A 26857-nucleotide genomic window follows, 5' to 3' on the forward strand; every position below is an offset into this window, starting at 1 on the left:
AAGCAATGTAATTATACCCTGTGCTTTCGTCCTCGAGTCGTGAAATCTTGTCCCGCCAGGCATAAAGCAGTCTGAATGCTGTAAGCTGCTGTGTGTTAAGTTGCTTTTTTTGCTTCCTATACAGATCTAGGTAGGATTCTTCTGTGAAAATTGGCTTGTAGTATTTCTGCAATTAACAAAAGATTATGAAAATACTATTTTATGCCATGTTTACAGTTTCTAAAATGGAAGCCATGCAGTAATACACCCTAAACATCCAAATACATAAGTTCAGTTGTTTGTAGTAATTGGGAATATCTTTGAAGGCACTTATGGTCACAGAGTTTTAAGTGCAAGATCCCTCTTTTTACAAAAAGAGGCTGTAGTTTTATATAATAAATGCTTCAGATGTAGTAAATACTTGCTTAGTTTAACTCATAACTCCCTCTCTTTAGTGAAGGATGAGTTCAAATAGTCAAAATCCAAGGTTTCTCCTACAAAATCTCAGTCCTGCAGGAGCAGGAGTGGTGGTTCTGTGCACTGGAGGACCAGTGTATAAAACAAAGAGGTGGGCCGGGATTTACATCGACCAATTTTCAAACTGAGGCAGTGATATCAACCATGCCATCATGAGAACTGTGGAGCAAGAGCCAATACCTCTTATAGGGAAAGAGGGAAAGCTGGGAAGCACCTGCATGGGCCTTGGACTTGAACAGGGCTAGCTTTGCCTGTGCTGCCCCGAAAAATTAAAATAACATGCCAATACTCATTGCTCCACCTTAGATCAGGAACACCCATATCGGATATTTACCAGAGAACTATCTTCACCGTGACAGTACCCAGAAATAAATTCCTACCATCAACACACAAGAAAAATGGAGCAGTGCATTGTTTTCAATGGTGAAGTAATAAAACACCATTAACCCAAAACATTTTGAGCAGGTGTGTAGGGATGTCAGTGCCCCCCCCAGGATCGCATGTGCAGCAGTTCATGGGCAGTGGTATTAATCCACCATTTAAAACCTAAAGAAATCTAATCAGAGAAAGAATTTTTAAGATGTACACAGCGGCTGTGTGTTCTATTTGCATGAAATGCACCGAAAGAAAGACTTGTAAAAACACATAATAACATGCACGTGAATGTCCTAAAGTGATTAATATAGAACTAATTATTCTGAAGTACAGTGCAGTGCAAACAGGAATTTTTACTCCCTGAATTTCTATTAATTCAGATTTTTTTCATGTGCTTCTAAAATGGCACGAAGGGACATCCCTTTCATTTAGCCAGTTTTAACCTACCTTAAGACAGATATCTCTGCTCTTCTGACACACCATTTGAACGAGATTTGCCTGTTCATTCCCCTGTTCCCATAATTGGTTCTTCATCTTGTCATAAATGTACAGCAAGTAGTGGGTGTCTTCTTGAGCGTAATGCAACATCTCATTAGGCAATGGTCTGTAAATGGAGAAGTTAGAAAGCTGTAAAACAAAAGCTAACATCTCTAAGCACACCAATAGCTAAATGGGTTGTTGTACTTTGTGGTGCACGCCGATTGTGAAGGTCTCATGTTTGATTGCTATTCTTATGCTGAGGCAGCAAACCTTAATGGTAACGAGGCAAATGAGGGAAAACAACCGACCTCAGTGCGCTCAAGCGGGCAGGAACAGAGGGGAAAAAACAAACTATTGATGATGAACATTCAGTAATCCACTGAACAGTTTACCTGTGGGCAACTGTTGAGATTTCATACCACCCATCAGCAGCAACTACATCAGTACTCCAAACTAAATTAGCAAAATCGAGCTGCAGCAATTAGTTGAAGAAAAATGCTAATAGTTAATTCTATTAAAATACATGGCTACGGGGAAAATCCAGAAAAATATATGCACCAACATACAAAAATCCTAGCTTATGATGGATGAATGCCAGCGTTATTTCTATGTGTTACGTTAATGAAGAGTGGGCAAAAAGAGAGCCTGGAGACAGTGTTAGAATCATCTCTCTGAAGACAGAGCTTTTCTTTCCCAAAATGGAAGGTCATGGCATGATCTGGATGCTAATCTGGGATTTTTCTTAAAAGGTCATAAATTTACCTTGGAACTGTTAACAAGCAAGCCTCTTCCAAGAAATCACCTGACTTATATAGTACTTGAGAAGGAGTTGTTTGTTGAGCTGCAAAGTACTTCAATTAATTAAAAGCTGGGAGACAAAAAGGCAATCACAGAGCAAAGGAAAAAATCTTAAGTTGTGAACCTGCTTGTTTGGAAGGCAGTCTTGTTAGAGAGCAAGCTGAGGAAAGAAGGCTACCTTGACTAGCTCCCTGTCTCTACCTTGCCTAAAATTGTGTGTGGCTATCAACCTCTAGCCAGAGAACCCTCATCTGAGTGTGACCAGTATGTATTTGGGTCTGCAAAGCTGAGACCAGAGATGAGAACGTCCAGGCATCCAAGTCGACAGCACTGAGAGAACCCCAGGTTGACAGCATCGAGACCCTACAGGCTTCATCCTTCATAACGCCCATCCTCCAAAGCCCATCTCTGCAGAGAAACTTTATCTGTTTGTCCTTTGTCTGTGTGTGGGTCTGGCTGTGTGCTGGGGAAATTCTTTAGGAAGAGATAGATAGTTATACTTCCCGATTACAATTATGTGTTTACCATGACATGCAACTAGTTAAAAGAAATTTTGTTATAAAATAAATTAATCATTGTGAGCTTTTTGAAAGAAGCCTGGTCAAAGTCTCTTTTCTTCTGGGCATTAGAGGTATAGGTACACAATTGGCCATTTTGGTGAGAAAATTAAACATTTAAATTAATGGTACGGCCCACAGAGTAGTGTGCACTCCTCCCATCCTGGTCGTAACAACAGCAAGCGCCACCTAGAAGAGTGCGTGAAAGGAGGGTCAGTCAGCAGCACCTAGAAGAACAGGCAAAAAGGGGACTTGGAGGCAGTCAACAACAGCACTAGGTTAAGTGGGCGAAAAGAGGATCTGGATGTGTTCAGCAGCACCTAGAACAGCAGACAAAAAGCAGGCCCAAAGGCAGTCAGCAGCACTTAGGAGAGCTAATCAATCCAGTCCAGTGTGTGGCTCCAGAGTGTAGTGACTGTGTTCTGAGAGATCAAGTGTGACATCAAAGGAAAACTGATAAATGATTGGTTGGCGAATATTTTCCTTGTTTATCTCCAAAACTCATGTAACAGTAACTGTAAGTTTTGTTAGATGTAGTAAGGTTTACTAGCTGTAGTGAAGGTTTTTGGAAGTGACAGGGTTTATTAATTATAAATTAAGAAAAATGAATTAATTAACATAATAAAGATGGCAGGGTAGGTTACGTATTACAACTGCAGAGTACGAGCGCTCCTGGGTGCTGGTATAATCCAAGGCAAATATGTCTGCAGTTTGGGCTTGAGGAGCTTTGGCTCAGACTCATTAAAAAACTTATAACATTGGTACAATAAAAAGAGATGATCTTAGTTCTGGAGATCAAGATGTAGAATCACTTTGGGCAGAGATGAGAAATGGTAAAAGTAAGAAGTCACTTTTGGGAGTGGTTTATAGGCCCCCTAACAGTAACCACACTGTAGGGCGGAGTGTACAGGAAGAAATAATGGGGGCTTGTGAGAAAGGTATAGCGATAATCAAGAGTGATTTTAATCTACATATAGATTGGACAAATCAGATTTGCAAAGGTAGTCTGGATGATGAGTTCATGGAGTGTTTTCAGGATAGTTTCTTAGAGCAGCACGTCCTCGCACCAGAGAGCAGGCTATATTAGATCTCGTAAAGTGCAATGAGACAGGATTAATTAATGACCTCATACTGAGAGGCATCCCTAAGTAGCAGTGACCATAATATGATTAAATTGCACATTCAATTTGAGGGAGAGAAGAGTGTATCTGAGACTAGTGTTTTAAACTTAAATAAGGCTAATTATGAGGACATGAAGATAGAGTGGTTAAAGTGAACTGGGAAATTAGGATAAAGGGGAGGTCAATAGAGATGCAGTGGCAGGCATTCAAGGAATTATTTCAGAATACTCAGAAAAGATACATTCCAGTTAGAAAGAAAAGCTCTAAGGGAAGGGTGCACCACCCATGGATAACTGAGGAAGTTAAAGATAGTATCAAACTGAATGAAAAAGCATATAATTCCACAATGACAGGTGGCAGGTCAGAAGATTGGACAGAATATAAAGAACAGCAAAGAATGATCAAAAGATCAATAAGGATGGAGAAATTAGAGTACAAGAAGAAGCTAAGTAGAAATATAAAAACAATAAAAGTTTCTACAGGTATTCTAAAAGGAAAATTGTAAGTGAAGTGAGTGTCAGTCCTCTAGAGAGTGAGAATGGGGAATTAATAATGGAAAATAAGGAAATGGTGGATGAATTGAACAGATATTTTGTCTCTGTCTTCACTGTAAAGATAGAAGTATCATCCCAGAAATAATTATGAATCAGGAAATGAAAGGGAGGGAGGACTTAAAGCAATCACAATCATCAGGCAAAAGGTACAAAGAAAATTATTAGAACTAAAAGCCGACAAGTCTCCAAGTCCTGATGGAAGTCATCCGAGAGTCTTAAAAGAAGTGGCTGCTGAGATGGTAGATGCATTGGTTTCAATTTGCCAAAATTTCCTAGATTCTGGAAAGGTTCCAGCAGATTGGAAAGTAGCAAATGTGATTCCTCTATTCAAGAAAGGAGGGAAACAGAAAGCAGGAAACTACAGGCCAGTTAGCTTAACATCTGTCACAGGGGAATTGCTGGAATCTATCATTAAGGAGGTTACAGTGGGGCACTTAGAAAATCTCAATGCAATCAGGCAGTCAACATGGTTTTGAGAAAGGGGTATCATGTTTGACTAATTTAGTAGAGTTCTTTGAGGAAGTAATGAGGTGAGAGTGACTGCACTTGACATCAATGCAGCATTTGATTGAGCGTGGAATCAAGGAGCCCTCTCAAAACTGGAGTCAATGGGAATTGGGGGAAAACTTTCCGCTGGCTGGAATCATACCTAGCACAAAGGAAGATGGTTATTGGAGGTCAATCATCTCAGTTCCAGGACATTACTGCAGGAGTTCCTCTGGGTAGTGTCCTAGACCCAAACATCTTCAACTGCTTCATCAACGATCTTCCTTCCATCCATAAGGTCAGAAGTGGGGACATACACTGAAGATTGCACAATGTTCAGCACCATTCTCAACTCCTCAGATACTGAAGCAGTCCTTGTCCAGAAGCAGTCCATGTTCAAAAGCAGCAAGACCTGGACAATTTCCAGGCTTGGGCTGACAAGTGGCAAATAACATTCGTGCCACAGAAGTGCCAGGCAATAACCATCTCTAACAAGAGAGAACCTAAGCATCGCCCTTGACATTCAATGGCATTGCCATCGCTGAATCCCTCACTATCAACATCCTGGGGGTTACCATTAGCCAGAAACTGAACTGGACTAGCCATATAAATACTGTGGCTACAAGAACAGGTCACAGGCTAGGAATCCTGCAGTGAGTAACTCAGCTCCTGACTCCCCAAAACCTTTCCACCGTCTACAAGTAACATGTCAGGAGTGTTTTGAATACTCTCTACTTGCCTTGATGAGTGCAGCTCCAACAACACTCAAGAAGCTCAGTGTCCATCCAGGACAAAGCAGCCCGCTTGATTGGTACCCCCATCAACAAACATTCACTCCCTCCACTATTGCACAGTGGCAACAGTGCGTACCATCTACAAGTTGCACAGCAGGAACTCACCAAGCCTCCTTAGGCAACACTTTCCAAACCCACAACCACTACCATCTAGAAGGACAAGGGCAGCAGATATATGGGCACACCACCACCTGGGAGTTCCCCTCCAAACCACTCACCATCCTGACTTGGAAATATATCGCCATTCCTTCACTGTCGCTGGTTCAAAATCCTGAAACTCCCTCCCTAACATCACTGTGGGTGTATCTAAACTGCAGCGGTTCAAGGAAGCAGCTCACCACCACCACCTTCTCAAGGGCAATTAGGGATGGGCAATAAATTCCGGTCTAGTCAGCGATACCCACATCCCATGAATGAGTAAAAAACACAGGTAACGCGGATAAAGGGAACCTGCATATATATTGTACTTAGACTTCAAGAAGGTATCTAACAAGGTGCCACATCAAAGATTACTGTGCAAAATAAGAGCTTATGGTGTAGGGGTAACATATTAGCATGGATGGAGGATTTGTTAGCTAACAGGAAACAGAGTGGGCATATATGGGTCATTTTTGGGTTGGCGAGACGTGATGGGTAGAGTGACACAGGGATCAGAGCTGGGGCCTCAACTATTTACAATTTATAACAATGACTTGGATGAAGTGACTGAATGCATTGTTGCTAAATTTGTTGATGACAAAAACATAGGGGACATAAGGAGTCCACAAAGGGATATAGATAGGTTAAGTGAGTAGGCAAAAATTTAGCAGATAGAATATAATGTGGGAAAATGTGAACTTGTCCACTTGGCAGGAAGAATAGAAAAGCACCACATTATTTAAATAGAGACAGATGGCAGAACTCTGAGGTACAAAGGAATCTGGGTGCCTTGGTACATGAATCACATAACATTTGTATGCAGGTACAGCGAGTGATTAGGAAGACAAATGGAATGTTGAGGTTTATTTCAAGGGGGAAGAAATATAAAAGTAGAGATGTTTTGCTCCAATTGTACGGGGTGTTGGTGAGACCACATCTGGAGTACTGGGCACAGTTTTGGTCTCCTTATTTAAGACAGGATAGAAGTGCATTAGAAACAGTTCAGAAAAGGTTCACTCGGCTGAAAGCTGGGGTGGGGGAGTTAGCTTATGAGGAAAGGTTGGAAGGCTGGGCCTGTATCCACTGGAGTTTAGAACACTGAGAGGTGATCTTTTTGAAGCAAAGATCCTGAGGGGACTGGACAGGTAGATACTGAAAGGATGCTTCCTTCTCGTCTCCCTCCTTGTGGAAAACACTATTGGGGACACTATTTAAAAATAAGGCGTCTCCTATTTAAGACGGAGATGCGAAGAAATCTTTTCTCTCAGAGTCGTGAGTCTTTGGAACTCTCTTCCCTAGAAAATGATGGAGGCAGGGTCATTGCCTTAAAAATATTCAGAGGTGGATAGATTCTTGACTAACAAGGGGGGTCAAAGGTTATCAGGGGTAGGCAAAACGAAGATTTGAAGTCACAACCAGATCAGCCATGATATTATTGAATGATGGAGCAGGCTCGAGGGGCCAAATGACCCAGTCCTGCTCTTACTTCATAGGTTCATAACTGGTAATAGCTAATTCAACAGAACTCAGCACCATCGTGTCAATGGGAATAGTACAAGTAGAAATCTGCCATGGTCTCTTCCTGGAAAGAGTAGGCATATGGACAGCAGATGGGAACTTAAGTGGGTTCAGCTCCCAATTATCAATCAGTACAGTAACACTGACTGCTTGGACTAGAATGATCAGGTGCTCTAAAGAGAGTGCAGTGCCCCTGGTATACATGAACGCAATGAGTGTTTTCAGGACTAGGGAGGAAATTAGGGGTGGAAAACAATAAAATTAAAAATGGGAGCTCTATGCTATAGTGCTATTTGTAGGACTGCAAAGGGATTGAAGGAGGCACATGGGTTCACACCTCCTCTGACCAAGACACATGACTGGGAAGAGATCAATTTATCTTGCTTAATCCTGAGCCTTTGGTAAGGCTTCTTTCCAATTCATACATTCTTCCATCAGTTGTTTTAGTATAATTCCTTCTCTCCCACATATTCCATGGTCTTTTCAGAATCATCCCCCTTTCAGTTCAATCTTTTCCACATACAGTAATGTCTTATTCCTTTTTGACTTCTGATGTCAATGATGCACACATACTTAGGTCACTGAGAAAGGAGGCTAACAGCAACAAAAATAATGATTAACATCTTGTTCCCAACTAAACACTATTCCTTGCATTTCTACTGTTTTATTCTGATCAGCACTGTACATAGAGTTTACATCAATAAATCACTGCAAGAAATTGTGCTGGAAGTAGTGAAATTATTAATGACCACAGAATGTTTTATACACTGAAATGTTTCTCATAGGATAAAAAGACGTACATGCACAATAACACTGGTTATTTTATGTAGACCACAACTATGAATGCCCAAAGTCAACTCCACATATGACTATCTTTAAATCTAAACTCACTCCCAATAGATTATTTAACTTTATTATGTCTTGGCTTGCATATTTTCAGAAGAGTGTGTATACAAAATCTCTTACCGTATTCTCCAATCGGCCAGCTGGTATCGTTTATCAGCCTGCACATCACAGTACTGCTTCAACAGGTAATCCAGAGAATGCCGTCCCAGGTTGAGAATGCGTGCAGCTTGGTGTGTGTCAAACATATTGACGACATACAGTCCTAAATCTCTCTGCAACCATTCAACATCTGAGTCTGCGCCATGAAAAACCTACACAAACAGATTGATATCACTTCAACAACCAGAATCATTAGCTGTACAAGAGTGTCTCCTGAACCACTTGTAGTTTGTCCACAAATTATTTGAGGAGGAAAACTCTCCCCCCATCAATGAATTTAGCAAAAAAGTGATACAGTGCAAGATGGAATTTTGCTTTTTCTTGTGAAATTACCAACAGGAATTTCACTTGACAGCTTTACACCATTAATGCTTCTTTGAAATATCAAGCAATGCAAGGAGTAATAAACAGCTTCCTGTCCACATTTTAAAATGTTCCATTAAAGATTGAGCTATGTTAACCAAAACAATGCTTCAGGCCAGGTTGCCCTATCTGGAACCTGATAACTAAGATCAAATATGGTCATTACACTGACACTTCAGCGATCAGTTTTATCAATAGTGGATGTTAATTCGGTTCCTTAATTCATCACTAATATTAATATGACCCAGTCCACAAATCAGGTGACAAGCAAATCACCAAGACAGACAAAATGGTTTAATCATCTACAATCTACTCCTGATAGGAGAGTAAATTTTGCATCAAAAAAATGGATTAAGCAAAATCAATGATACAAAGCAGAAATTTGTTACAAATAATGAATTAACAGAAATTTTGAATTGTACGACTTTAAATTATGAGTGGACTGCACAGGACCAGTGAAATATCTGCATTTCCAAGCTATAAGGGCAAAAATGGTTTAACTTGTTTTGTACAAGATACACCCCCACCTGTTTATCATTTTTCCCCACTCATTGCAGACTGCTAGGCATAATCTCAGCAGTAACCTCACTCCATTGACTCCCATTCATTGGTAAACTGGCCTTAATCTTATCAAAGAGCAACTAAATTCAATTTAGTTAAAAATATAGTAACCAAACCATGTGCAAGATACAGAACCAGAAATGGCCAGAACCCATTTATGCAAAATAAATTACTCATGACCTACCTTAAGCCTCATACAACTGGGTGGTTTATGATGTATATATCACCCATTTCTAACATGGATCCTCTATCTAATGAAGACCTTTCTCATTGTTTTTAAAATGACTAACACTGATGCTTAGAGCATGCTACTGTTAACAGGCTAATTACTGCCAAAAGCTGTTGTACCAAATGACCATTTAAATGTCTTATGGGTGTCATAACTACTACAGTGGGTGGGGTTGAGACAGTAGTCACTTTGATTGTAACCTGGAAACTATAAAGTAGTTACTGTTTTTACTAACATCCAATAGATGTTTTGGTTTGGATCTGTAAAGGGTAGATCTTGCCTGACAAACTTGATTCAATACTTTGAAGGTGTGACTAAAGTAGTCAGATAGAAAGCCACATATCCAAATTTGCCAATGACACAAAGACATACATAATTGTAATCAGTGTAGATTAAAGCATAACATTACAATGAGTTATTGATAGATTAAGTGAACGTACAAAACCGTGGCAGATGGATTTCAATGTAGGTAAATGCAAGGTCATCCACCTTGGAACTAAAAACGATAAAACAGGGTACTTTCTAAATGGTGAAAAGCTGGAAAGAGGGGTGGTCCATAGAAACTTGAGGTCCAAGTACACAGATCATTAAAATGCCATGAATAGGTACAGAAAATAATCAAAAAGGCTAACGGAATGTCAACCGTTATATTTAGAGGAAAGGGAGGTGGATGTCATGATTCAGCTATACAAACCCTGCTTAGATCGTACCTGGAGCACTGAGAGCAATTCTTGAGCACCACATTTTAGGAAAGATGCACTAGCTTTGGAGGGAATGGAACATAGGCTTACCAGAGTGATACCTGGACTCCATAGGCTAAATTATGATGAGAGATTATATCCCTTGTAGTTTAGAAGGTTAAGGTGTGATTTGATCAAATTTTTTAAGGTATTAAGAAGAATAGATGGGGTAGATGGAGAGAAACTACGTCATCTGGTTAGGAAGTCTAGGACTAGGGGATATAATCTAAAAATGAGACCATTTGCAAAGGATTAATAGATATCAATGATTCCTGACTGATGGCCTTTGGGAAGATTATGGGCATCAGGCAATGGATTTTCTGAACTTGTTGCTAGTTAATTCAACATTATAGTTATTGATGTGAATAAGAATAGACATGCAGTTGTTGTTTCTTCCCCTTTCTTTCCCACTTTGAGAAAATTTGTTCTATGCTACTAGATTCTTGCTGGTTTTAATAAGCAGAGGAACAAAACTGTAATTAGGAATCTTAGTCATCTTTCTGAAAAATTGCAGCAGAATGGAACAAAATGCACCAAATACCTTGCAGAGGGTGAAGCTGACACCAGGGAGTAGGAAAGAGAAGTTAGGTAAGATGACCAAGGACACAATCAACAAGATTAAATTTTGATCAGACTTTTGGAGTGGTAGCGGAAGAGTAAATCAAAAAAGTTTAAGAATTAAAAAAAAAATTTCATAGTGCAGGTGGCTGAATGATGGAGCATGAGTGGAAGGAAGATGGATATGTCCAGTCAGAGGAATAGAATGGAGCTGGATTCACTGAGCTGACCTTAACAATGGAGGGATCAGTGAAGACTTCATTCAGAATGTACATTTCGCTGCGCAGTTCAAGTGTATCGATAACAAAATCCTCTTCTCTGGTTGATAGCTGCATTAAACAGGTTAATCCCAGGAAACTCCGGTATGAATGGTGCTGGTGGAAGAAAATTAACAATACATTGGTTTTAATTAACCTATAATGCATCACTGCATCTGGCTTTACCTCCTTCATATTGTTATGATCTAGCTGATGTTAATGCTGGACAAATCATATCCCAGACTGAAATCTGGCTTGATAGATCCTAACTTTGTTTTTTTTAAGAAATCGTAGTGGTCAGTTACTGAACACATTCACAAGAGTCTGCCAGTATACTGTTAACAAAGAATGAAACGTTTATTAAACAAGAAAAAAATGAATTATACTATGCTAGGCAAAAAGGTCAGAAAGATTTCAATACAGATACCAGAAAATGATTTAAACTCAATATTTCTTTTATCCCCGAAACCCTTACAGAGACAAAACCTCAGTAAAGATTTACTACTGTCTCAACACCAAGGTGTCTTCCTTGGGTTAGCTCAGTTTCAAACAGTTTTTTTCCAATGGACTGCTAAGCCTTCACTAGATGCTTTTCTTCAGCTTACATCTCTCCCCAAGACGCCCAAAAACTGCAATATAAACTCACTATTCCTTCAACTTCAGAGCAAACATGAGTTCCCTAAACTCAGTTCCTCAGCAGGATTCCTTATTAGAGAGATTAAGCCTTCTGCCAACACAGTCTGGTATACACATATTAACTGGCTGCCCTTCTGTTTCCCTGTCTTTCTGTGGACCCCTGTTGCTAGGCACACATTTTTTCTACCTTTTTTTAACTTCGCTAAACTAGTAACCGCTTAGGAATCCAAATTTTCAACTCAGGAGTTGTAAAACCTCGGCACCAAGCTCAAAAAAATCTCTAAATGAAACTAAAACCAGGTTTCACCTTTCTTAACACCCAAATGCAAAATATAAATTAAACTTAAAGCTAAACATTGTTCTTAACAATATATCAAAGTTAAATTAATGTGAACAGTTTGGAAATATATAAATCTGTCAGTTGGAATGATTCAACAAAGCTCATGCACTCATTCTCCTACATTACTACAATATTGTTTTAAAATGTAAATATTTCAAATACAATGAAGGGTTACTTTTATGGCTTTAAAACAGGTTTCCAATTCCTTTGAGGCATGCAAATTATATATTTAAGGAAATACACAAAGTATTCAAACTCATTGGAAGTCCTAGGCAGTAAATGTTGACAGGTTATTCTGTTGTAGGAAACGTCCCAATGGAAAACAATCTCATTATGACTCGGAATCAATAATATGAACATTTTACAAAAGGAAGGAGGCAGTTATTAAATAAAGGTCAATAGTGGCAACCTGGCTGATTTTTCTCCTAGCCCAGTCCAGGGGCACTTAGGCCTTCTAGTTAATTTTAAGTTAAATCTAACCTTTAAAGCTCAGTACCAATCCAGCCAGTGCATTTGCCCTTAATTCTGCTTTAGAAACTTTAGTAATGCCTTTGCTGCAGTGTTACACAAACTCTTTGCTGCTGAGACAGAGAGAGAAAATTTAGCTAAATAGTGGTCTAATTGTGCATTAAATGGAGCACAAGCTTTAGAAACTTTAGTAATGCCTTTGCTGCAGTGTTACACAAACTCTCTGCTGCTGAGACAGAGAGAGCAAATTTAGCTAAATAATGGTCTAATTGTGCATTACATGGAGCACAAGCAGACCACTATATAGCTAAAAGTACTCTCCCCTTCCCAACAGCAGAGAGTTGTGTAACTGTAGCAAGGGCATTATTGAAATTTTTAAAACAAAATAGCTATATCTTTCTTCCCTCCCCTTCTTAACTCCTGATGGTTCCACTTAGATACTTTAGAGCACTCTCCAAGGGCAGTCTTGGCTCGCTATGGCCTCGAGAGCATCTTCACTGCTTTGATATCTAGATAAGTTTTGACAGTGTGTCCAGAACAATGAACTGAAAGCCTTTCTTCAGCTAATAAATCTATAATTTGCCTCCTGGAATGCAGCATCTTCTGAGAGCATCAGACAATCACAATTCTAAACCTCATGGCAGACTTCAACAATCCAATGAATGAATAAATAAAAAGCAGTAATATAATGGAACATAATTACAGCAGATGTTAAAACTTTACTGCCCCCACAAAACAAGTGAAATAGTAAATGGCTGGCTAAATAGTTTATAATTGGGTGTATGGGGCACAATTGGGGAATCTAATAAAATAGGATTGAAAAAAAAACTAGTATCAATAATGGTGACATTGAAATCAGCAGATTGCTGTAAAATCCAATCCGGTTCACCAATATGCTTTAGAGAAGGAAACCTGCTCTCCTTACCTGTTTTGGTCTATATGCCACTCCAGATCTGGTCTATGTGAATCCAGACACAGGCCACTGTGGCAAACTCTTAATTGGCTTCTAACAAGGTCTAGCAAGCTATTTAGTTGTACCACGAGGGCAATAAACGATGTCCACATCCCGTAAATAAATAAAGATAAAATGAAAAATATATGTCTACATAATTCTACCTAATAACGAGAGTTGTCTTGTCGAACTGGTCTCTGAGATTGCAGACTGATTCTCCAATTTAAACAGCCACAGCTAATTCATTATCCCCAGAACAGTTACAGGGTCTTCATGAATTTTAATAACTATAAGCAAACTTCAAATGAAATTGGCAGTCATGCGCATAACCGAACAATTCACACGCATTTTTGTTTGAAGTATTTATCTGGCTCTTCCCTAAAGCAAAATCAAATAGCAAGGAAAATATTATCACAAGTTAAGTTAGAGGTATCATTTTGAACACAGCTGGTTTTAACTTCCTGATATTATTGAGTAAATTAAAGTTACCACCACCAAGCTAAAAGGTGTCACAAAAATGAAGCATTTCTGTGACAATGATGTAAAGATGAATTAGAAACATCACAATCTGAAGAAATTATTAAAATTGAACTGAAAATTTAAACCTGATGATGTATTTTAACTGTGATGTCCAATCTCTTCTTTCAGATTTTAAAATGAGTAAACAGCAACAGTCTCCAAGTCCTGGAGGAAATGCTCCAGGTTTTGACAATTTTAATAAGTGAATGTAGCAGCTCATTGTTTATTCTTACCTCCAAATCCACTGCAAATTCTTTACACTTTGAGAGTTTTTCATTCAGTTCCACCAGTTCTTCAAAGGTTGTGATTAAGTGAAAGTTAGTCTCAGACAGAGGTTTGTACATCTATATAGGATGAAAGGGCAAATATTAGTTCAGCACTCACACCATGTTAAAGTTCCAGTTTGCCTCATTGGAAATTACTTGCAGTTTTCACTGATTTTTGTGTTCACTATTTTCTGGAGGGAATGATTATGAGGGTACAATATTCTTCTGTGTTCTTCCCAGGTTCAACAGGCCATGCACCTTTTGTGACTTAGAAGACAGCACGTTGACCTCCTTACACATCCATACCAAGTCAAGCTTTGGAAATGAGAACTACATAAATGATAATGGTATGCTGTTTAAACTTTTGTTTTACATCCATTACTTCTCAAGTTTGCTCCTCTTTAATCTCACCCACCACCTCATTTCACAGTTAAGTGAGCTGCTAAAATATTCCTGCAAACAAGTATACAAGATGATCTCTGGTAGCTTTCAGTGCACTTGCCACTTCTGAATTTAAACTCCACTTGCATCACCCCCTTCAAACTACCCCAAGGGTGCAAGATGCAATAGATATTCAATGCTCAACTTTCCCACACTTCCATCACTGACCTGTGGCTCTGTTTTGGCAAGTACAGACTCTGATGGTTCGAAGTGATTCAGCTCATACTGATATGGATGTGCAAACCTGCAAAGGCAGAGGAACACAAATTGATAAACTCTTAAGGCATGAAGTCCAATAAGAATAGCAGAAACTTCAGTTATTCCCAATGTGTGGGGGAGAAAATTAATTTTTTTTTGCTGACCACTTGTCTGCCTTTGGTCCATTTTCCTTACACGTAACATGTGCTATGCATGCCAATTCAGCATAATTTCTAGTGGGCACATATATAGCTTAGAGTTACTGGTTGATCATTGCCTTTAATCATTTCACTACACCATCATGGACAGGACTGGTTCAAAATTGATGGCGATGTGAGAGAAAGAGCAAAATTCTTCATGTCAGAAATGTCAATGTTCGAGTCACAAAGGTGCACTCTAAATCATCACTCACATGTTCTGTTCATTTTGTTGTGTTCTCTGCTGATGAATGAAGTCAGCCAATGCAGCTGGTACATCAAGATCCTCTGGGCGTTCCATTCGACTTCGCCTGTTTAAAAACACTATCAACCCAGAAAGAAGAGTGGTCAAATGATCTCATTGACAGCGTAAAGCAAATATATTATAATGCATGAGGCTTCAGTGCTCTAAATTTGCCACATTTACATTGCAAGATAGAATTCAAAGCACCATTGATACCAATAAAGCAACTGCATGAGTAATCTTGATTTCCTGGCTGCAAGTGGTCTCCAGCATCAGTGGGATGCCTGAGCAGATCATCAACATAAGGAACTACATAACAAAAACAGAAACAGAAATACTGGAAAAACTCAGCAGGTCTGGCAGTATTAGCGGAGAAGAGCACAGTTGACGTTTCGAGTCCTCACGACCCTTCAACAGAACTAAATAAAAATAGGAAAGGGGTGAAATATAAGCTTATTTAAGGGGTGGGGTGGTTGTTGGGACAATCAGCCAGTAATAGGTGGAGATAACCAAAAGATGTCACAGACAAAAGGACAAAGAGGTGTTGAAGGTGGTGATATTATCTAAAGGAATGTGCTAATTAAGAATAGAAAGCAGGACAGACAAGGTACAGATAGCTCTAGTGGGGGTGGGGTGAAGGAATACTTAAAGCGCTAAAAGGTAGAGATAAACAATGGGTGGAAATACATTTAAAAATAATGGAAATAGGTGGGAAAAGAAAAATCTATATAAATTATTGGAAAAAACAAAAAGGAGGGGGAAGAAACAGAAAGGGGGTGGGGATGGAAGCGAGAGTTCAAGATCTAAAATTGTTGAGCTCAATATTCAGTCCGGAAGGCTGTAAAACGCCTAGTCGGAAGATGAGGTGCTGTTCCTCCAGTTTGCGTTGAGCTTCACTGGAACAATGCAGCAAGCCAAGGACAGACATGTGCGCATGAGAGCAGGGTGGAGTGTTGAAATGCAAGCGACAGGGAGGTTGCAAACTGGAGGAACTGCACCTCATCTTCTGACTATGCACTTTACAGCCTTCCGGACTGAATATTGAGTTCAACAATTTTAGATCTTGAACTCTCTCCTCCATTTCCACCCCCTTTCCGTTTCTTCCCCCTCCTTTTTGTTTTTTCCAATAATTTATATAGATTTTTCTTTTCCCACCTATTTCCATTATTTTTAAGTGTATTTCCACCCATTGTTTATCTCTATCTTTTAGCGCTTTTAGTATTCCTTCACCCCACCCCCACTAGAGCTATCTGCACCTTGTCTGTCCTGCTTCCTACTCTTAATTAGCACATTCCTTTAGATAATATCACCACCTTCAACACCTCTTTGTCCTTTTGTCTGCGACATCTTTTGGTTATCTCCACCTATTACTGGCTGCTTGACCCAACAACACCCCCCCACCCCTTAAATCAGCTTATATTTCACCCCTTTCCTATTTTTACTTAGTTCTGTTGAACGGTCATGAGGACTCGAAACGTCAACTGTGCTCTTTTCCGCTGATGCTGCCAGACCTGCTGAGTTTTTCCAGGTATTTCTGTTTCTGTTTTTGTTTTGGATTTCCAGCATCCGCAGTTCTTTGCTTTTATATAGGGAACTACATTGCTGGTTTGTTGCTAGTGGCACAGGGAGAAATCATCACTTGAGACGAATCATCACACTGTAAACAGATTCTAGCAGAACATCATTTACACTGTTATGCTGCCAAAATTGAAGCTGCCATTGGAAGCATGTCAGTAAAATGATACAGGTATAGCGAAGGCCAAGTTCTGGACAGTTAAGATCCAAAGGAAACAGATCACTTGCAGATCGGGCCAATGATTAGTTCCCAGGAGCTGCTCGAGGGAGGTGGAAGCCAAGTTTTCACATTTGTAGCTTTTCAGCCAATTTTCAAAATGTGTTAACAGTATGATTCCTTTATTAGTAGACAACACAGCTGAGTTTTGCTAGACAATACTGTCTGCCATTTCAGCCTCATACTGTGATTTACAAATCAGTTATAAAACCTGCAGATCTAATCACATGGGGACCTGCTGGCCAGATTCAGCTCTCAAAATAGGGATCTTGCCAGCAATACAAAATACCTGAAAATACAATATCTCAAATTAAAAACCGCTGGAGGTACAGAGACCTATAGGTTAATAAAATCAAAATGGAGCATTTACAATTATTTTCAGCCAGAAGAGCTGAGTAAATGATCCATCCTGGCATCCTCCGAAGGTCCATCGCAGAACACAATCTTCAGCCAATTCGATTAACTCCACACAATATGAAGAAACGGCAGAGTGCACTGGATACAGCAACCACTATGGGTACTGACAACATCCTGTCCGCAACTGCGTTCTGGAACTAACCAAGTCTCGAGCCAAACTGCTCTAGTACAGCTACAACACTGTCATCTACCTGAAAAAGTGGAAAATTGCCCAAGAATTTCCTGTCCACAAAAAAAAGGACAAATCCATCGAGTCAATTATTGTCCCATCAGTCTCCTATCGATCGGTGACAAAGTGATGGAAGGTGCCACTAAGAATGCTAAGCAGCAGCACTTACACAGCTATAGTTGCTCACAGATGCTCATTTTGAGTTCCAACAGGACTACTCAGCTCCAGACCTCATAACAGCCTTCATCCAAACATGGACTAAAGGGCTGCATTCCATAGGCAAGGTGAACATGACTGCCCTCAATATCAAGGCATCAGTTCACTGAGGGTGATGCTAGAGAGCCCTAGTAGAGTTGAAGTCAATGAGATCAGGGAAAAATTCCCCCTGGCTAGGCTCTTACTTAGGATAAAGAAAGATATTTGTGATTGTTGGAGGCCATTCATCTCAGTCCCAGGATATCACTGCTGGTGTTCATTGGAGCAGTCTCCTGGACCAAACTACCTTCAGCTAGTTCGTTGAGGGAGGATGTTTGCTGATGATAGCATTATATGCATTCGTAATAATGCAGGTTATAAAGCAGTCCATACCTGCAGGCATGTCTTGAACAACATCCAGGCTTGGGCTGATAATGAACAACTAACACTTTCATCACACATTTGTCAGGCAATGATGATCTCCAACAAGAATTTCTAACCATCTGACATTTAAGGCAGTACAATCATCAAATCTCCCACCAGCAACATAGTAGGGTGCGTCATCATTGACCAGAAACTTAATTGGTGCAGTCACAAATTTTGTGGCTACAAGAGCAGGTCAGAGGCTGGGTATTCTGCAGTGAGTGACTCTTCCCCCAGCTCCCCAAAGCATCGCAACCTTCTGCAGGATACAAGTCAGGAGAATTCTCCACTTGCCTGGATGAGTGCAGCTCCAACAATATTCTAGAAACTCAGCAATTTGGTCACCTAGGCCATTCTCTCCAGAATTTCCTAAACCCTGTTGCTCCTTTACACTTTTCTCTTACTATAAAAACCTTCTATTTTTTCCCCCAAATCTTAAACACCTCCTAAATTCTCTCCCTTAGTTTGGTATTGTGTTCCTCATACTACTACTCAGTAAACTGCCTTGGGGTCTTTTGTATGCCAAAGTCACTACCTAGATGCAAGTTGTGGTTCTTGATGACAACTGCCAGCTGCAGAGCAGTGCAAGCCTGAACCTATTGTTGCAAGGAAGCATCAAGAAAGGAGGGAGAGAGAAAACAGGGAACTACAGGCCAGTTAGCCTGACATTATCATTGGGAAAGTGCTGGAATCCACTATTAAGGAAGTTTTAACAATGCACTTGCATACTTATAGTATGAATAGAACAAGACAACATGGTTTTACAAAAGGTAAGCACTTTTTGAAAGTTTATTAGAGTTTTTTGAGGATGCAGCTACTAGGGTAGATAAAGGGGAACCAGTAGATGTAGTATACTTGGATTTTCAAAGGGCATTTGATAAGGCACCACACAAAAGGTTAGCAGGCAACATAAGAGCCCATTGAGTTGGGGGTAATATATTAGCACAGATATGGTCAATGGACAGGAAGCAAAGGGTGAGCTTAAATGGAGTATTTTCAAGTTGGAAGAGTGTGCAAAGATCAGTGCTGGGGCCTCAGATATTTACCACCTACATTAATGACTTAGATGAAGAGATTGAAAATAATATGTCTAAATTTGCTGGTGATACAAAGCTAGGTGGAAAGGTAAGCTGTGGGGAGACACAGAAAGGCTGCAGAGATATAGACAGGTTGAGTGAGTGAGCAACAAGATAGCAGATGGATAATAATGTGGGGAAGTGTGAAATTAATGATGTTGGCCATAAGAATAGACAAGCAGAATATTTTTGAACGGTGTGAAACTGGTAAATGTTGATGTTCAGACAGACTTGAATGTGCTCATACAAGGAACGCATGAAGTTAGCATACAGGTAATTAGGAAGGCAAATAGCATGTTGGTCTTTATTGCAAGAGGACTGGAGTACAGGAATAAAGAAGTGTTGCTACAATTGCACAGGGCATTGGTGAGATCACATTTGAAATACTGTACGCAATTTTGCTCTTTATATTTAAGGAAGGGTATACTTGCATTGGAGACTCAACAAATTGGTTCTCGGAAATAAAAGGGCTGTCCTATGATGAGAGGCTGAGTAAACTGGGACTATATTCTCCGGGATTTAGAAGAACGAGAGGTGATCTCATTGAAACATACAAGATTCTGAAGGTACTATACAGGGTAGACGCTGAGAGATTGTTTCCACTGGTCAGGGAATCAAAAACAAGAGGGGACAGTCTCAGGATAAGGGGACTGATCATTTTGGACTCAGATGAGGAGAAATTATTTCACTCAAAGGGTTGTGAATCTTTGGAATGAATACATTTAAGGCTGGGATAGCCAAATTTTTGATCTCTCAGGGTGTGGGCAAGAAAGTGGTGCTGAAGCCCAAGATCAGCCATGACCATATTGAATGACAGAACATGCTCAATGGGCCATATGGTCTACTCCTGCACCTATTTCTTGTGTTCTTGTGTGCACGAGGTTCTGCCCAGAGAAGCAGAAAAATGTCACCCAAAGCACCCAATATAAGAATGCTTCAAATCAAAGTGTGAAGAGAATATTGCAGCAAAAGAATAGGAGCAAGTGGGCTGCCAGTGGTAACACTGTCAAAACGTATCAGATAAGTAGAAAATTAAAAATACGAAACTTGAGGCCACAACTTTTCAACAGAAATTCCGTAGACTATTTCTTTAGGAATGATAGACTGTACATACTTTACTGACCTATTTGTCTTCTGAATTTTGATTTCAATAATTTCTGGAATTAGAACTCTAACAACATGCTATTCTAAAATTTATGCAGTAATTCAATGACACCAAATAAGCTTGATTTATGAATTTACTTTTTAAAAAATTGCAGCTGAAAAATGCACTGTCAAACAGTCCTCAGTCAAACCTCATTTACAGCAGCTAGTTCCTTGAAAGGTTTGTAACTTCCTAGGTCATACCTTCAGGGAGTGGTTTTAGGGCATTGGGTTTTGTGAAGAGTTTTGGTACGAAAGGAGTATTAGAGTTGTCGACCTTCTCCTTGAACTTCATCTGAGGACGTGGGATGTTTTTAGCATGAAACAGACGGAACGTTTCGGACTTTGATCTTTTTGTTTCGGTATTCTGAAAAGAAAACCGATTGAAAACATTAGCAGCTGTTTTCCACTAGTGACCTGCGCCTTTACATAACCCATTGTTTTATTTAATTAGGGCCGAAAACAAATTTGATTGCAAGTTGGTTCCTGCCCGAATCTCTGTGCTAATTCAAATCCATTCGCCATGCACTTAATGCCTATAAATTTTTAACCTATGAACAACATAGACCATTCAGAAATCAATCAGAACTTACCTTGCGGTTCCAGCTGGAGATGATGGTTTTTGGCGGCTGAAGTCCTTCTGGAAGAACTGGCTGCTGGTTTTTGTTCACACCTGAAGCTTCATCCAACAAAATACCCTACAATAAATGAATGCAAGCCATCAGGTATATTCATGTGACACGAATATCTATAAGATAAAAATCTTCAGTGGTATGTCAGTCATAAAAAACCTTAAATGCTCGCTTTGCTGTCTGAGTAAATCTGTAACAAATGTATTCCAAATCCTAGGTGTTGCTTACTATGATCTCTCCTTTCTTTCTATATAAATATTGAACTCAGGAAAACCCTGCAATTTGGTAATTAAAAGCAAACAAAATTACACTAGCATAAAAACACTTTGACGAGTACAATTTCAAAAACATGGTTAAAAAGTTAATGAGCGAGTTAGAAATTATATTTTTTGTTGATTGCTTATTGTTAGTGTCAATTCCCTGTTCCCCATCAGACATGAAAAACTAAAGTATTCACTTATATTCCCAGCTGTATTTTGTACGTCACTTCTGTTAAATTAAATGCTTGTTCTGCACATTCATCCAATTTGCTGGGCTTGAGACAGCAGAAATGTTAATGTAAACATGAGGTACAGAAACAGATTTGTCATACGTACTACTTGCTCTAGAATGACATCGTTTGCATCCACCAATAAGTCAAATTTGTCTTCCAGCTCTGTCACCTTGTGGCGGCCTTTGATGTGACTTCGACAGCTGTGGTACTGCATAAGCTGACTCATGCTGCAAAATTAATTTTTTTTTAAATTAATAAGCTATTGTGTTAAGTCAGTACGATGAGCTCATCCAGAGCAGTGTGATCACTAGGCTTATTCAGGGCACTGATATCAAAACCCTATTGGAAAAAAGCTTGTTTTAATATTGTGACATTTCTTGTGTGATACTAAACTTATCACCTAAAGTTGTATCCGTCATGGCTACCACCAGACTTCATCTTAGCATAATATGGTTCTGTCTCTCCTGACATAAGCTTGGAAGGATAGGATCAGTAACTGTACTACTGGGCATTTTCCACAGTTCGGATTGTCATAATTCGAACATATTACAAGCACACCATCACACTTCACTGAAGTCCGAATGACATTTCAAGACTTACAAAAATTAGTTCAAGTTTATAAGTAAAGGGCTCAATGGTGTATGAATGTAATAGTTATACAGTAAAACACTAATGATAACATGATGGGTGGAGCATGAAATACATTCATTCATAATAAATTAGCAAAAATATTGACATCTACAGTAGCTTTACCCTGGTCACTCCCTCCACTAGTGTTAATACAATGTTACATCACACCTTATAACAGTTTGAACGGACAGCTGTCATTTTTATAACCTTTGCGTGGTTATAAGCCACGAGAGGGGGAAGCTTATATTAAAGCCCTCTCTTTGCTCCAAAATAGCTTTATAAATGTAACAGGAACAGATCTAGTTTGCTCGAAAAAGTGCACCTCTGGGGGTTATGAGCTGCTGCCCAGAGACATGCTTATTAATCCAGAATATTTTTAACCACGTAATAGATGAGGTACCTTTGATGAAGCCTCATCTCACTTCAATCCAGAAATAGGTTGCAAGCAAGCCTACCCATTTTGGATGTTGGCTCTGGCATCCCAATTAATAAGCACGTCCAAATCTGAAGAGCAGCAAGCACATAAAGAAGCATGAAAATAAGTGATGGGGGTGGGGGAAATCCTTCTCCCCCAACCACATTCCTATTCCCTCACTGTTCCAAGCCAAGCTTGCCAGCAACCATCCAGCATCACTCCCTAAAAGGCATTCTTCACGTAAAAATCTATACAGAGAAATGAGCATTAGCAGATGACTAAACTGCAGGTCATCAGAGGGAACCCCAGTTCCTGCCCTCATAAAGGGTAGGCCATATGGCCCCTCAAGGCTCCTCCACCAATCAATAAGATCTTGGCTGATCTTTGGCCTCAACTCCACCTGACCCCCGTACAGTTCAAAATATTTCAATCTCAACCTCGAAAACATTTAATGATCCAACAGCCATAGCACTCTGGGGTAGAGAATTCCAAAGGTCACAACACTCTCAATGAAGAAATTCCTCCTTATCTCAGTCACTGACAGCCACAGACACAATTTTACAGAAGGCAACTGTGGAGTGTGCCTGTGTCAGCGAGCTCAATATTAAACTTGGGAATAAATCTAGAACCTTCCATACCTGATATCATACTAAGTGGTGGTATTATCCACAAAGCCACCTTGGGAGCTAAAAGTACACATTTGTTCACTCGATTAAAGAAAACGTTTCTGTCATATAATTTCTCACCAGCTCAGGAGTTGATCAGCTTGTGTATCACAGAATGCCTGAAATCCAGGGAAACTCCGATAAAAATCAAACTCATCACCAGGTTGAGGAAGTCCATTGGAAGCTTTTGTGGCTGAAACCACTGTTCCCAAAACATGCTGCACAAAAGGACAGAAAAGGAAATACAGTGCCTGATTAAATATTTCTTTCCTAAACCACATTGCAGTCTGGTAGCCCAGAATGTTAAAAATCAAGCAGAATAGATTCAAAGTAGTTTCAGCTAGAAGCTATCAATTAGACTGATCTGGTGAAAAGAGGTTGACCATAAATTCAAAAGAAATCAATAGCCTTTAGCAGTAAATGGAAAATAAATGAAGTGCTGGAAATCTCAATGCACTGTTCTGCACATTATTTCTAAGCTGTAAACAATTACAATACTGACATAAAATATTTGAGATATAATTTGAGAACCAACTGTGTTTTTACATTCACACCTATTATAGAATTTGCATTTATATAGTATCTTACATTTTATCACAAAATGTTCCAAAGAAATTTATATGCAATGAATAACTTTATAAGCAAAATGTGGTAGCAATTCTAACTGCAGTAAGATCCTGCAAACTGTAATGAAATAAATCACCAGTTAATCTGTTTATGGTGTTGTTTGAGGAAGGCATGTCTGCTGCTCTTAAAATAACACATCTAAATATTTCAAGCACTGAAACCATCTTGTTGGTCTTTGCTTTAACAGCTCACCTCAAGTAAACCACCTCCAACAATGCAGGATGCCTTCAGTACTGCACTGGAGTGCCAGCCTGAATGATATTCTGAAGACCCAGATCGAGGTTGGTTCCACAACTTTCTACTCAGTGCCAAGATTACTACTAAACTGGCAGCAGAACATTAACAGAGTTTGAAACTATTGCCATATATTGGACTAGTAATCCCGAGACATGGAATAATAATCCAGTGTCCAAGTGACACCATGTCAATTTGTGAATTTGAATTCAGTTTTAAAAATCTGGAAATAAAAACTGGTTTAGTAAAGTGATCACAAGTGGTTGGATTGTTTTTAAAAAAACTGGTTTATTAATGTCCATTAAGGAAGGAAACCTGCTGTGTTTGCCCAGTGTGGCCGATATGTGACTTCAGTTCCACAATAATGTGGTTGCCTCTTAACTGTCCTCTGAACTAACCCAGCAAGCTCAGTTGTAGAACAAAGAAAAGTACAGCCCTTCGGCCCTCCAAGCCTGCACCTATCATATTGCCTGATCTAAAACATTTTGCACTTTCAGGGTCCATATCCCTCTATTCCCATCCTATTCATATATTTGTCAAGCTGCCTCTTAAACACCACTATCGTACCTGCTTCCACCACCTCCTCTGGCAGCAAATTCCAGACACTCACTACCCTCTGCGTAAAAAACTTGCCCTGCACATCTCCTCTATAGTTTTCTCCTCTCACCTTAAGTTTATGTCCCCTAGTAATTGACTCTTCCACCCTGGGAAAAAGCTTCTGACCATCTACTCTGTCCACGCCACTCATAATCTTGTAGACTTCTATCAAGTCGCCCCTCAATCTCCGTCACTCTAGTAAGAACAATCCGAGTTTCTCCAACCTCTCCTCATAGCTAATAACCTCCAGACCGGGCAGCATCATGGTAAACCTCCTCTGCACCCTCTCCAATGCCTCCATATCCTTCTGGTAATGTGGCGACCAGAACTGTACGCAATATTCCAAGTGTGGCCTAACCAAGGTTCTATACAGGTGCAGCATGACTTCCCAGCTTTTATACTCAATACCCCTGCTGATGAAGGCAAGCATGCCATATGCCTTCCTGACTACCATATCCACCTGCGTTGCCACTTTCAGTGACCTGTGGACCTGTACACCCAGATCCCTCTGCCTGTCGATGCACTTAAGGGTTCTGCCATTTACTGTATCAAGTCAATATAAAAAAAACAGTAGTTCAAGCAGAATGTCCAACACTACTTTCCCACGACAACTTGCAGTGGGCAATAAATCCATTCTTACCATCAATGTCCAAGTGCTGAGAATTTAAATAAGGATAAATCACTCAACTTAGATCTAGGCACAGTTGACCAATAAGGTCTTCTGATGAGCATCTGGGACTTGTGCCAAAGTCCAAGCATTCTCCCACTGACTAGTCAAGCAACGACCTGACAGTCACACCCATAAGATCGGACATATCAGCCACCATCCCAAACTACTCCATCATCATTACAAAAGGTAAAATACTATAGATGCTGCAAATCTGAATATAAACAGAAAATTCTGCAAATACTCAGATCAGGCAGCATATGTGGAGAGAGAAAGAGAGTTAACGTTTTGGGTCTGCGACCCTTTGCCAGCACTACCAAAAATGTCACCTTTGCTTCCCACAGCTGCTACCTGATCTGCTGAGTATTTTCTGTTTATATATATCCTCCATCACCATCCTCACGTACAGAAACAGAAAATAGGAGTAGATCATTTGGCTCTTTGAGCCTGCTCTGCCATTCAATATGATCATGGCTGATCCTTTATCTCAAAGTCATACACCCACTCTCTCCCCATACCCCTTGATGCCTTTAGTGCCTAGAAGTCCCTCTATTTATTTCTTAAATATATTCAGTGATTTGGCCTCCTCAGCCCTCCGTGGCAGAGAATTCCACAGGGTCACCACCCTCTGAGGTAAGAAGTTTCTCCTCATTTCAGTCCTAAATGGCCTACCCTGTATTCTGAGATAGTGACCCCTTGTTCTAGACCTCCCCTAACAGAAGAAACCATCCCTGCATCCAGTCCTGTCAGAATTTTACACGTTTCAAGAGGTCCTCTCTCATTCTTCTAAACTCCAGTGAATACAGGCCTTGTTGGCCCAATCTCTCCTCATACGACAATCCTGTCATCCCAGGAATCAGGTGAACATTTGCTGCATTCCCTCAATGGCAAGTAAAGCCTCTCCTCCCACGGCAGGACAGATCCACCAGAGGTGATGGCACAGTGATATATAGTCAGGAGGGAGCAGCCCTGGGAGTTCTCAACACTAACTCTGGACCCCACGAAGTCTCATTGCATTAGGTCTGATCAACTGCTGATTCCCACCTACCGCACCCTGATGATTCAGTGTCCTTCCATGTTGAACAGCATATGAAGGAAAGCCGGGGAATAGAGGGCAGGGACTGCACTGTGGTTGGGGGATGAGCCAGGGCTCCTGTTCCTGCCTCAATCCAGTGATACCACCCCCTCCACCGTCTGTGGTTGGGCTGGGCCCAGCCGGTGCCCAGGGGTGGGGTGCGGCATCACCCCGGGGGGGGGGGGGGGGCCCGCCGCTCAGTAAAGCACAGCACCAACCTTCACAAAGCTATCAGCGTCGCTGAAACCGGGGATGGGGCAGCCACCCGACCGCTCCCCTGGTCCCCGATCCTCCACCGAACTCCTCCGCGCCGCCATCTTGCAAACCGACAAAATTCTCGCGAGAGTTGGGGAGTC

The 26857-nt window shown here is 40.3% G+C and overlaps 1 protein-coding gene across 1 annotated transcript in view; it reads right to left on the reverse strand.

The window, feature by feature from the left end:
- Nucleotides 1-26857, reverse strand: part of exosc10 (exosome component 10) — a 56271-nt gene extending 29414 nt beyond the window's left edge. Inside the window, exons 1-12 of the mRNA XM_041206389.1 lie at nt 26720-26857; nt 23383-23519; nt 21695-21818; nt 21060-21164; nt 20671-20833; nt 15223-15331; nt 14781-14856; nt 14139-14249; nt 10964-11107; nt 8244-8434; nt 1279-1435; nt 18-166 (exon numbers count right to left, since the gene is read on the reverse strand). Coding sequence (XP_041062323.1) covers nt 18-166; nt 1279-1435; nt 8244-8434; nt 10964-11107; nt 14139-14249; nt 14781-14856; nt 15223-15331; nt 20671-20833; nt 21060-21164; nt 21695-21818; nt 23383-23519; nt 26720-26818 — 1565 coding nt within the window. The 5' untranslated portion in view covers nt 26819-26857. The remainder of the gene's footprint in view (nt 1-17; nt 167-1278; nt 1436-8243; nt 8435-10963; nt 11108-14138; nt 14250-14780; nt 14857-15222; nt 15332-20670; nt 20834-21059; nt 21165-21694; nt 21819-23382; nt 23520-26719) is intronic.

This window comes from Carcharodon carcharias, chromosome 15 (assembly GCF_017639515.1).
Source record: "Carcharodon carcharias isolate sCarCar2 chromosome 15, sCarCar2.pri, whole genome shotgun sequence".
NCBI classification, from domain to species: Eukaryota; Metazoa; Chordata; class Chondrichthyes; order Lamniformes; family Lamnidae; genus Carcharodon; species Carcharodon carcharias.